The sequence below is a fragment of the Pinus tabuliformis genome, chromosome J (assembly GCF_031772625.1).
Source record: "Pinus tabuliformis cultivar Carrire ecotype Pingquan chromosome J, CPIR1, whole genome shotgun sequence".
Lineage (NCBI taxonomy): Eukaryota > Viridiplantae > Streptophyta > Pinopsida > Pinales > Pinaceae > Pinus > Pinus tabuliformis.
This window is the reverse complement of record NC_142295.1, coordinates 496975009-496987839: the sequence shown is the minus strand read 5'-3', so window position 1 is coordinate 496987839 and position 12831 is coordinate 496975009. Positions and strand designations below refer to the sequence as shown.

The 12831-nt window shown below is 38.9% G+C and overlaps 1 protein-coding gene across 3 annotated transcripts in view; it reads right to left on the bottom strand.

Moving 5' to 3' along the window:
• LOC149227964 (Homeodomain-like transcriptional regulator) overlaps positions 1-9754 on the bottom strand; it is a 97835-nt gene extending 88081 nt beyond the window's left edge. For 2 of the 3 annotated variants that reach the window (XM_089378013.1, XM_089378015.1), the window contains exons 1-3: positions 9411-9754; positions 951-1068; positions 100-747 (exon numbers count right to left, since the gene is read on the bottom strand). In XM_089378013.1, the coding sequence (XP_089234139.1) occupies positions 100-747; positions 951-1047 (745 nt within the window). In that variant the 5' untranslated portion in view covers positions 1048-1068; positions 9411-9754. The remainder of the gene's footprint in view (positions 1-99; positions 748-950; positions 1069-9410) is intronic. The other variant, XM_089378014.1, reaches the window with a different exon arrangement.
• Positions 9755-12831: the final 3077 nt, after the last annotated feature.

The window sequence follows — 12831 nt, the reverse complement described above, 5'->3', positions numbered from 1 at the left end:
TTAATCTACTACTCTATTCTCTTTCAAAGTAGGCACAAGAGAAGAGGCAGCAAAGGTTAAATAAGTATAAGAGACTGAAATACAGAGAGAGAGAGCAACCTAATGGAGTGTCAAAAGCGCCTGGAGGAAGTGGATCAAATTCAATACTTAGCGGCGGGCCATCTTCACGAAAGCGTCCACACAAGTAACTCTGAACAGCTGTAACAGCCACATGATAAGCATCCTCCTGCACATATGTCTGTCCTGTAGCTACCTCCAACTTTCTCTTTCTCTTCTTTGATTCTATCTTGTTAGGATTTTCCCTCTGGTGTAGTGGTCTATTTGGCTGCATTTTAAAACGATTCCCATTCTGTAACCGCAATCTGGTTGATTGCATTTTGCAAGGACTCCCATTCTGCAATGTTGATTTTTCCTGTGATGAAATAATTCTTACAAAAGTGTTCTCTATAGCATTGTAGTTTCCTGGATTGACATTCTCAATGGCTGCACTTCGAGGATTCCTAATGTTTAATGGCATTTGGTTTTCAACCCTTTTGAGACTAGAAAGACTGAGACGTTTGACTTTTCTGCTACCATCTTTTCTTGAACCAATGCCACGATATTGTTTACCACCACTGTTGGTATCATTTATCTTGCTCTTTTTCTCCTTCTGCCTTCTATGACAAAACCACTTGTGGACTTGCTGTTCCGATAACATTAATTCTACTGCAAGTTTGCCTTTCATAGCTTCTGTTGGATATTTTTCCTCTGCATGTAACATTTGTAAGAACAAATTTGCAGTAAATATTCTTGAAAAGGAAAGCTGGCTTATTCAGTAAACGGTAATGGGAACTCAGCTTTCAAGTCATACAAAAGATTTCATTCTTAATCCTAAAAGATTTAGTTTCAAATTTAAGACCTGCCTATTTTAAAAGGTAATAAATTGTGTGCTTAAAACAACTAAAACATACCTGCATAGAATCTCTCCAAACCCTCAACTTGAGATCGTGTCTTTAATCTTCTTTTCCCATTGCTCTCCAGATATATATTATCCTTGACAGAATCCATGATACTAATATTTGTATCACGCTGCAAAATTTAACACAAACATATGTTTTCATAGATAGGCAAAGAGTCTAAATTACAGGAGGGCTGATAAAACTTGTGTATAGTCAAGCTGAAGAGTTGTATTGAACTAAAACGTATAAAACAAAACAATTCATCTAAGCCACTAGTGTCCAAAAATAAAAATCAGTATAACCAGCTGTCTGCATGCACCGTAGGTCCACAACATGGATAACGTTACACAATATACATGCAAAGTTCTTCATGATCCTTCTCCAACCCAATATGCCTTGAGGACCATTTTGCACTAACTAGTAACTAGTCAATAGTGACTATAGTTTATAATATTAAAGGACTTCAACAAGTCGACCTTTTGTGTCTTGACCAAAAGGTTCGACACCTTATAATGGAAAGCTTTTGTTGAGTAGCATAGATTGAAGGTTGTCTCACTAAACAAACAAGAGCACACTCTAAGCTGTCTGACTTGAAATTTCATACATTTGAACATCTGAAGGTATAGGTCAATTATTCTACTAAATTGCAAAGTTCTCGAAACAATGCTTTTGCGCTATACTGGGAATTTTCAAAGGGAAGACCTATTTGACCTAGAATGTGCTCAATAAATCTCAACTTAGAGGTATGAGATGTGTGGTTCTTTTCATTAGAAGCATTGTTAAACACACATGGGAGCAAGAACAATATGAATGATAAATCATGAGAGTACAATTTTTATTAACAACTGATATACATTTATAGTACATTGTTGTGACCATTGGGTTTCACATCCCAAGGTCTCTTGGACTACTTAGTCTATTCAGCTTCCACACTAACCCATTTAGGATTAGGTGTCCAACATTCCCCCCCCCCCTTAATCCGAAGGGTTATGTATGAGTCCAAGAAGAGAGCTATAATACAAAATGTGCAAAAAATGCATGGCAGCACTAGGCTGAATGTGCTCTATGAAATGTTGGTATAAAGGGCAGTGGTTTAAGGATGACCACCAACACTGGAACGCTTAGTGCAGTTCCCGAAACTCTTCCAAAACTGGCAAGAAGCTGAAGTCTTCTGCTAGAGGAAGTGATCCTATTGTTTTAAAGAGGGAAACCTTCAACCATGAAAGGGAGGTCTCACCCCACATAAAAGGGAGAACTTCAACCTGAAAAGGGAAGTCTCAACCTGTGATGGTTTAAGGATAACCAACAACTCTGGAATGCTTAATGCAATTCCTGGAACTCTTCCAAAACTGGCAAGAAGCTGGAGTCTTCTGCTAGAGGAAGTGTTCTCAATTTTGTTCCTGGAATTCTTCCAAAACTGGCAAGAAGCTGAAGTCTTCTGCTAGAGGAAGTGTCCCAGATTGCCAATTGAAGGCATGTTCACGGGCATCTTTGTTTCTGGCTACAACTCTGAAACTGGGGTGGCAGGTTGTGGCTCAGGCTCGCTTGATGTGGCTTTGAAGCTTGTAGATGACCATCATTTCCCCCCCTATCAGATACAAGGTGAGAAGATGGAGAAAACTCAACTGCAAGACTGTTCAATACTCTAGAACAAGTTCTGACATGTGTTTGGAATATCTTCTTGGCTCTTGATGCCCATTGCCAAGAAGCGATCCATCCAAGATGAATCTTTGTTCTTGTAGGACGTTTGTTTTTGAAGCATCTGTTTGAAGAATGACTGGTTTTATGACAGTGCTTACATGGATGAAGATCAAAACAGTGATCTTTCAGATGGCCAACTCGGTCACAGTGTTGGCATTTTACAATCTGTTGTTGTTGTTGTTGTTGTTGCTGTGGAAGAGAGGCAGAGTCTGGAACACCTGGAGGTGAACTGTCATGAGGAGCAGGTGAACTGTCATGAATGAATCCAGCACTCTGAAACTGAATGGGCTTGGCGTAGTCTGGAATATGAAAGGACAAGTCCTTGTCATATCCAAGATCAGTTCTGTGCTTGTTGTGGACAAGTTGTTCCCAAGGTCTGATGATGGGCTTGGGAAGTGCAGACTGAGTTTCTGCATCTGCATGTACAACTGCTGCTTTATCAGAATGAACTGTAACATTATTGACTTGCTGTTTATGGGAGTCTGTTTCATTGTTCTGAACAGAAACAGGTTCAAAATGATGATTCCTCTGTTTTAATTCTTCTTGCTGTAGCTGAGATTCAAGCTGCAAAAAATCAATCTTTTCCTTTGCATTTTGTAGACATGTCTGAATTTCTGAGAGAGATCCTATGTTGATTTGTAAAGTGTCATCAACAGTAGATTGTATAAGAGTTTTCATGAACTCTAATACTTCACTGATTCTGGCCATTTTTCTTCAATGTCAGATTTACACCTTAAAAATTGATCACAATTATTACTTAATGCAGAAAAGTAATATCCACTTACAGTACACAGCGATATCTTGTATAAATGTGCAGCAAATGAATCAAGGAATCAATGCATATATATGTAGACAGAAACTATAATGGGTTTTAAATACAATGCCATAATTGGGGCAGCAGCAACTGCAAACTTGCTTGGATCCTTCAAGTACTCCTTCACTTTCAAATCAGAAATGATGGCTATCAAAACTTCAATAATTATAACACCATGTCATGGGCATTGGAATGAATCTCTAGCATGCTGAAACAGCAGTGATAGACCTCCTTACATGTCCAAATACTTAGCAAACTATATAGTGCTGGTCATATATACCATAGTATTTTACCATGACCTTTCAATAGCCTTCCAACTATGCACAGTTTCAGGAAAACCTCCAGTTGATTAGAGAATACTCGCCCCTGCTTTAGATGTATATGCAGCCAATTATTAAGGAGATTTGACTCTTTGACAGTGATAAAATCTGCCCACAAAGGACAACTCGAACACAAACTAATAGAACTTGATTTGAAGATGCTTTTAAAACATTTGATTTTAATAATATATCGGCCTGCAACGTATATTATTTTTCATATAATACCAAGAAGTCTTCTAACAAACACAGAGCATACAATGTCTAGTACCACAATCCAATAGAAGCTTGGGCTTGGATTTGAGCAGACATTGAATAAGTGGGGTGGCAGTGTTGTGCCACCTGTCAATTGGGCTGAATGTATTCAGCAAGAGCTCGCCAAGCAGGTCGTTCAAGGCAAAGACAGTAATGTTACTTTCAATGAATTCCCATATTATCTCAGTGATCAAACAAGGGTGCTATTGACTAATGCTGCTTATCTTCATTTTAATCAAGCTGAAATTTCCAAACACACAAGAAACTTGTCTCCGGCTAGTCGTGCAATTTTGTTGTCAGGGCCTGCAGAACCATACCTACAAATGCTTGCAAAGGCATTAGCACACTATTTTGAGGCTAAATTGTTGTTGCTGGATGTTACAGACTTTTCATTAAAGGTGCAAAGCAAATATGGAGGAGGTGCAGACACTCTTTCAAAATCAATGTCTACATCTGCACTGGATCGTGTGACTGAATTATTGGGAAATTTATCAATCCTTCCTTCAAGAGAGGACTCCAAGCCCAAAGAATCAGGTTTACTTTGGAGACAGAACAGCAGTGTTGAAACAAAATCAAAGGAAGCGGGAGATTTTAGTAACTTTCATAAACTCAGAAGAAACTCAGCATCGGCAGCCGACTTATCAAGGGTTGCTGCATCAGCAACAAGTTCCCGAATCCGAAAAACAAATGGATCTCAAATCATCACATTCAAGATCATTTTCTGCAAGAATCTCTAGAATGTGCTCGTCACCATTCATATATTCTCAACACGAAACGCATGGACTCTTCTCAACACTCTTACTACTTCAGTCACCATTCATATACCACATAATTTTTATTATTCACGGATTTCAATACGACCATTAAAAAAAATCACCAACGCATATGCAAGTCATTCAGGCCATTCAACACTAGTATTGAGGTATTCTTCAATTCAATGCACCACCGTTTAAAAACAACTCGCAACATAATGAAACAATTCCAGTGCACAATTCAAGGCATCCAAAATTGATGTAGGTTTATATGGCTTCAACGGCTTCAAGCTTTGAACAGCTATGATTTGAAGCGATTCAAATGTTATTATTCAAACGCATTCAACATAGATACCATGTCAAGCACATGACATATAAAATTTGAACAACGCATATACCAAGTGAATGCAAGCGCTGTTACAGATTTTCATTGAGGGACTAAAGATGTTTGGAAACATGATCACAAATCTGTTTTTGAGTAGTCATATCACCTCCCAGATCAAAACTTGCTCAAATATCGATGTGTTACTCAAAATTCCTTTTTCAAACATGCGCTAGAACTACAAAGGATCGTCTGTCTGACGCTGGTTCATAACAACATATGATCCGAAAGCCCTTTTATTCTCCCTTAGCGTAGGCGCACTAATCCATTCTTGATAGATCCTAAATATCCGTTCTTCCAGGTTTATGTCTGCATTCTTCCACTAACAAAAGATAGGTCAGCCTTAAGATAGGTCGGCCCTCCCTTATGATTTAGATCAGCAAATATGAATCTCCAGATTTTCTTGTCTTAAGGTGAATCCTGAGTACAGGATTACATAACCGTCATGCATATTATGAATCTTAGTGACAAACCTACACCAATATCAGGCAGAGAGACCAGAGAGCGTAGAGAGGTCAGTTATGCGTAGAATAATACTGAGAATAATAGAGAATCACAGGTGAATAATAGACAGAGAGGAGCATTTTGTATGCAGAGAGCAGCGTTTTGTATGCAGGTGGAGCAGCTACAGGAGCAGCGTTCAGGCCAGTGGAAGTGTCTAAGCAGGAGAATAATGATGCGTTCAAATGATTCAGCCACAATCAATGCAATATGCATTCAAACTTCGAACATAACCAAACGTTGATACCAAAACGCATTCAACTTCATAACGCATTCAAACAGCCGCATTCAACTTCATAACGCATTCAAACTTGAATCATACGCATACCATTCGCATACCATTCAACAACGCATACCAGGAGCTGGACCTTCATCGATGGTGGCGTGTCAGCCTCAGCGCTAAAACTGGAAAAGACAGTGCTATGATTTAATATACAGTAGCGTTCAGACAGTGCTCATACCAGCATTCAATTATCAGCATGTCAGGCCAGTTCAACGCACAACATTAATATTCAAACGCATTCAACTGTTATGGGACAGCGTTAATATGATATGGACAGATGTGCAGCGCTGGCAGAGGCAGGTTATCTCAGGTCTGAGGGGAATAAGGCAGAGTCAGAGGTCAGGTAACGCAGAACTGACATATATATAGAGACCACAAAACAAGTGGCTCAAATTGGAGCAGGACCAGCAATCGCCCGCTCTGATACCATGTTAAACACATATGGGAGCAAGAACAATATGAATGATAAATCATGAGAGTACAATTTTTATTAACAACTGGTATACATTTATAGTACATTGTTGTGACCGTTGGATTTCACATCCCAAGGTCTCTTGGACTACTTAGTCTATTCAGCTTCCACACTAACCCATTTAGGATTAGGTGTCCAACAAGCATCTAAGGAAACATTGAAGGCAAACAAACAAAACACATCCAACTAAAACAGCAAGGATGGCTTCGTATTCATGCATCAACTATACCTAAATTTGCAATACTGTATAGCTAACTTCTGATTGAGCAGAGGGTAAGGTTTGGTTACTTTGTTGTCTCCTTAAATGGGTATTGATAATGTCGTAGACTAAGCTTATATGCACCATTCTCTGAAAATAACTTGACATATAAAGGATGCTACCTAAACTCCTTTTGAAACACTCCAGGCGCTGCCCACGTGCGACGCATGTTCAAGGAAAATGTAATAGAATCTACTCTTTTCATACAAGCTCATACTATTAACAAGGAATTTGATCATCAAACAATTGTTGTGTGTTAAGTCCCAAATCTTGGAAAGGCATCAAAAGATGTCTATCCCAAGATTGACCAAGGGTGGTTTGTCGGAAGTCTGGAAAGGTCAATCCTATGACTTGTATACTCTTTTTAGTTATTCAAAAGTCTCACTTGTTGCAGCACTAAAGCAATGTTTTTTCAGATGCCTCAAGTCAACGCGTGCAAGCAGCATGTTTTAACTGTTGAATATGTGTTGTATTCTTTGCAAATAGACTTAGCCTCTTTCTGGTATGGTCTGGGGTCTGGCCCCTGAATAAAGGGGTTCCAGGCCATGGAGGGTCAGCTGGCATTCTGTCCAGGGATTCAGGAGCATAACCCTGGGGGAAAAAAAGAAAATTGGTCCATTTTGCGCCTTTCCAACCAGTGGTTTCGACCCGCTGTAATGAGTTTAATCTAATCCAGGTTGACCAATTAAGATTAACTGAAAGCTGCAGAATACCGATAACAGTGTTAGGTGAACGGTTGAATTAATACAATTAGATGGAGAGAAGTACTGCTCTCAAATAATACAATGAGATGGAGAGAGGTGCTGCTCTCAATTATGCTGGCTTTCCTGATTAAGAGTTTCCACAGTAAATCTTCTGTATACTCTGTGAATGTGCAAATTTCTTTTTCTGTTTTAGATTCCGTTAGTATTGTTTCTCTTGCACAGGCTTGTCAACTTCTCCATTAGCATGGTTATTACAATGATGCAGATAATTCTCATAACTAGTGGAAGCTACCCTTTGGCTAAGATGCCATGACTGGAAGTATCTACTCCATCAAATTAGCCCAGGACTTGCACATGAAACCACCTACTTATGCAGGCAAACAGGCCAAATGGGGTGATTTAAACCTTGTTGGGCGAATAACAAAACCCCTGTTTTACCAACCAAGCCCCCTACTTAACACCTTCACGCAATTTAGCGATAAGCAACCACAGCTGAGAAAAGAGTGCACAGTTCTTTTAATGCACTGGTAAATTCCTCTTCCGTTTCTCTCATACAAATTTGTTAAGCTTATTTTTTATGTCAGAAGAAATGGGCTTATGCTTAATAACGGTGACGGGAAGATCTCCGTCAACAAGCTCGGGCATGCGTTAGAAAAGGCTCGGCTTGCCCATACCGCTGGCTTTATAGAGGACCAATCCGAGAGGCTCAACTTCAATGGGTTTGCTACCCTAGACCGGTCATTGGCACCAACTCTCCAACTATGATGCCCTGGAGACGGAGCAAGATTGAGGGTTCAATCAGCGTGAACCTGGTGGTATTTTTCATTTAAAAAGGCTTTTTCATTTCAGTGCATAATTCGGCGGTTGAGTCTGAGGGGGCACAGAGATAAAGAAAAGTGTGGAAAATTGCGAACTAATTTAGTCAGGGGGTATGATTTGGACAGCGTTACCCGTAGTGCTTTCCGTGAGAAACTGGAAAATTAAAAAGCTTCTTTATTGCTGGTAAACACCAAAGCTAAGAACACTGATTCAGCCTCTGCAGGTGCCAGGAACATCTAGCAATTCATATCAAATCAGAGTATTTTTAAGCAACAGTGTCTTATGGGCGGACTTAGATTGCTGAGAAATACATGTGATCGTTGGAACTTGGAATTCTGACCAGATTCGTGCTACAGAGGAATACCACTGCCCAGTCCTAATGCCCACATGCAAAAATGGCTCCACCACTGCCCAGTCCCAGCGCCCACATGCAAAAATGCCTCCAGGCAATGAAATTTGGTACAAAACTTGTTCAAATCAATGTAATAATCATATTCGGCTTGCAGACAGAACCCTTTTGCTACTCCTGGGAGCCTACTCTAGCACCTATTTCAGAAAGAGAGAGTTGAAGAAATCCACTGTGCCCGCTGTGAGATATTATATTCACGTTATCCACTAGGGCTCGCAAATTACAATTTACAATCCATTCACAATCTCATTCATCAGTCTCTCAGTTCTGGAATCTCCGTTTAGAATCTAGATGGGATGAAAAAACTGGTAGGAATTTGGAAAATTCTCGACAGGGAAGGCCCGCCATTATGACTGCTGGTAATGCAAGTTGCAACTTACAATGCATCTCATGAGGTGATCTTATCCAAGTACGTCAAGAACTTAGCAGCAAGGCCCCGGTTGTGTCCAATGAGTGGACTGATGGGACGAATTGACCATCGGACTGGTTGAGAGGCGCGAGAATTGAGCTCTTACAATGAATTTTCGCTCTCGCAAATCAGCAATTCAGAAATTGACGACCTCAAATTGACAATAGTTGAGAAAAAAGAAAATGCCAGCAAGACAGAGTCAAAAGAATACCGTTCATAAAATGAACAAACACGAAATGAAATGAACAAAGAACACAGAATTCACAAAACCCGGGGGGAACAGAAAGGTTCAAAGCTGGAAACAAAATTTAACGTCTCTGGCATACTGTGTCCTGCAGTAGGCAACATTCGGAAGACTGGAGAAATAAAGAACAGAGCTTATTTCGTATGTGTACCTGAAATATGCTGGAACCCAAGTTTTTTGAAGGTCAGATGCTCTGTTTTTGCTTCAATACAAAAAGAGCCGCCATGCTGTGATGTGCCTCTCTGTCCTGCCAGGGGGAAATAGTTGAAGACATGTTTGTTCAGAGTGTTGAAAGGGTTTAGAGAGGAGGGTTTAAGCGCAGGAGCTGGATGGATAAATGGAAGTTATTTTTATTTATTTGGTCGTCTCCCTCTCTTGATTTGGAGGAGGATCGATGCGATCGGATATATTAGCAGCAGTCGACAGGTTGCATAGTGTCACTGACCATGTATCTATCTACCTTCCGCTAAATATCTTTTGTTGGCATAATGAGTGGCTAGTTTTTTGGCCACCCCATCCCCTCTAAATTGCTTACAACTGAGACAAAACCAGAATCTTAAACCCAAAACCCTACCCTAATTAATTTTAACCCCTTCGGTATCACTAGACTTCACATCCGCCCCATGTGACTGTGAGTGTTTGTTTGACTTTGGATGCTGTCACTTCGTTTCATTAATAACCAGGTATTTGATGCTTGAAACTTCCGGAGATTAAACCTTTTGTGATTAACTCTGTTGATTTCTTGACCATGTGACCACGATTATGCCAAGGAGAGTAACAGTACAACTCCATTGACGTTAACATTAAATGTGCGGTATCGTCAGGGTGCATAGAATCTTTCATTAACGAATATATGTTACAGGAAGGGGGAGGTTTTACACCCTAGCCCAAAACCCTAAACCCTGGGCCCAGATTTTGTTGATAGCGGCTAGGGTTGCTGACAAATTATGGGCACTACCACGTTCACGTTCAACTAGCCATAATGTCAATCGATATTTTGTGACCGTGTTCTGTTGTAGGGTCCACTTCTACTTCATATCTATTTTTTTTTAAATGAGGTTTCAGAGATAATAACAATAACAGGTAGTATACTCCATAAGTTTACTAGTAATTATGTTAAATATCACATTATTTTTTTAAATTCAAAAAAATAACATAGGAATAATTTATATTTGTTTAACTATTGAGAAATTTTGCATTTTCATATTTAGAAATACATTATTTTTTAGCCTTGTAAACATTAAAATAATTTTTTTCTTTCTTTTCTTCCATCGATTCCATTTGCATTGAGAATTACAATGGCCAATATCACCCTCAACAGCAGCACCTCCATTGCCCACAAAGGCCTAAGATCGATTTGTTCTTTCTCTTCTATGTGAGATCAAGCCATGGAGTGATTTACATTTTTATTTACTTTTTATTTTTATTTTTGGGTTTGTTATTTTTAAAATTTATTTTAAATGGAAAAATAGATTTAGATTTTAGATTGTGTAATGATAATATTTTATTTTTTCAATTTTATTAATTTAAAATAATAGCAATCAAATTTAACTTAAAAATATTGATTTCTCTTTTTATTATTTGAGTGGATAAAAAAAGTCAACTTTGTAGTGCTATTTCTTTTTTTATTATTTTGAGTGGATGAAAAGGGCCAAATTTATAGTGTGTTTAATTAAAACAAGTGAAATTAAGACCAAAGTTTTTTATATCAATCTATTATAAATATTTTGATGTAATAGTTGTATGTAATTTAAAATGAAAAGTTAAAATAATTATAAAACATTTAAAACTTTTGATAATGCATTACTTATATACTGTATAAATTCTAAATAAAAGAGTAAGAGAGGTTGTCTTATGTATTTATAAGTTGAAATAGAATTGAATAAATTAGATATTAGTAATTATTGGCAATGTTATATGGTTAATTGAAGTTTTTAAAATAAAAAAATTTGGTGAATAGACTTTAACATGTAGTTTTTTAACCCCTCGATGGGGTTGTTAACGTTGATTTAATAAGGCCCTCGGAGGTTGCACCTGCCACCCCATAGTTCTATCAAGCATTAATGGGGGCAGGTCACAGCCTCCCTTCGCATGCATGTGCATGCAATTTAACATATGGTGGAGTGTGTCTATTAAATGGCTTGGTTGGGCAGGACGTTAATTGATGGTGAGTGGAGAGGAGTCGAGGAATGGGCCTTGACCTCCTGGTTCTGCTTCTTGGCATTGGTTGAGTGTGTAGTCCCCATCGTGTTGTGGTTGGAGTATGGTTTTGAAAACTTGGGAGGCAAATGTGTACATTTGTGCAAGCCAAGTCTAAAGGCATCAAACTTCCTGGACTTTCGACCTGGTGCTCGACCATTAGAGGTTTGATTTGCAAGAGGGCCTTGGATGGTACTAAGCCTTTTACGTGGAGCGAAATCTCAAGTTTTATATCAGCTTCTCTTGGTCTATTTCTTTTGGGGGTCAGTTGTGTTTAGTCTGAGAATCTTAGGTTATGAACTTTTTTGTTTCACAAGCTCTTGGGTGGTAGTATTTGTTTAGGGTCTGGTGCTAATTTGCTTTCGAATCTTAGTCAAAGGTCCTTGTTCAAGTCACAAGTCTGGAATTTTGAGTCTCATTCAAAGAAAATATTTGGTGCTTTGTGGGGTTTAGTATGGTTTTTGGGGGGATAAGCTTCAAACTATTAAAGTTGGTGGGTGGTTATGCTCCTTTAGGATTTGTATTTTGTTAGTCCTAAGTTTATCATTCTTGCCTTCAATGGTTAATGGGGAAAATCTTGTGGATGAAGTAGTCGCTCCTTTTATTTCAATTACTAAATCGTATGTAAAGTCGAGGTCAAATGCTTACTATGACAATTTAGCATCTTGGTTCCCTAGTCGCCTTGGTGTTGGGTCTAGTTGGGTCTTATGTTCTTTTATAAATAGAGGGACTTATTGCAATTGTTAGAAGTCTGAACCTAATTCAGTTATGTCATCGAGACAGAGGGGGATGAGTATGAGAGGGAGTGGTGGTCAAGCCCATCAAGAACAATGTGGAGCTCGTCTTTTGACCCATGACTCAGCTGCCACCTTTTTCAACGTTGTTCCACCAAAAACACACAGAGAAATCCGTAAGCTTGAGACACAGGCGGGGGTCGAAAGACAATCCCTCTCATATTCGAAACTTATGGAGGATATGTCAACTTGGGTTCCTGACCCCAGTGTTGACACGTCGAATGTTCGTTGTGCTAACAAAGGGAACCAACCCGATCGCAGACCCCAATTAGATCCACTTTCGTTTGGAGTGGCTAGTTCCAGCGGGTTTTAAAGGATCTCGTCCACTGTTATAGGTGTTGAAAGATTGCTTCTTGGAGGAGGAAGACTTCAATTAAATCAACAAAAGAAACAGCTAACCTATATGCACTAAGCTCTACCTATACTGATTCTACCTACTTGTGTTAATCTTAACTATTCTAACCTATCCTACAGGAGCATAATAAAAGAGATTAAACATCATATATAGATTCCAAGTCCAAATGAATCAATTACTGAGTTCACCGATGAACAAGGTTGTATTTAAGCTTAATTGCAATC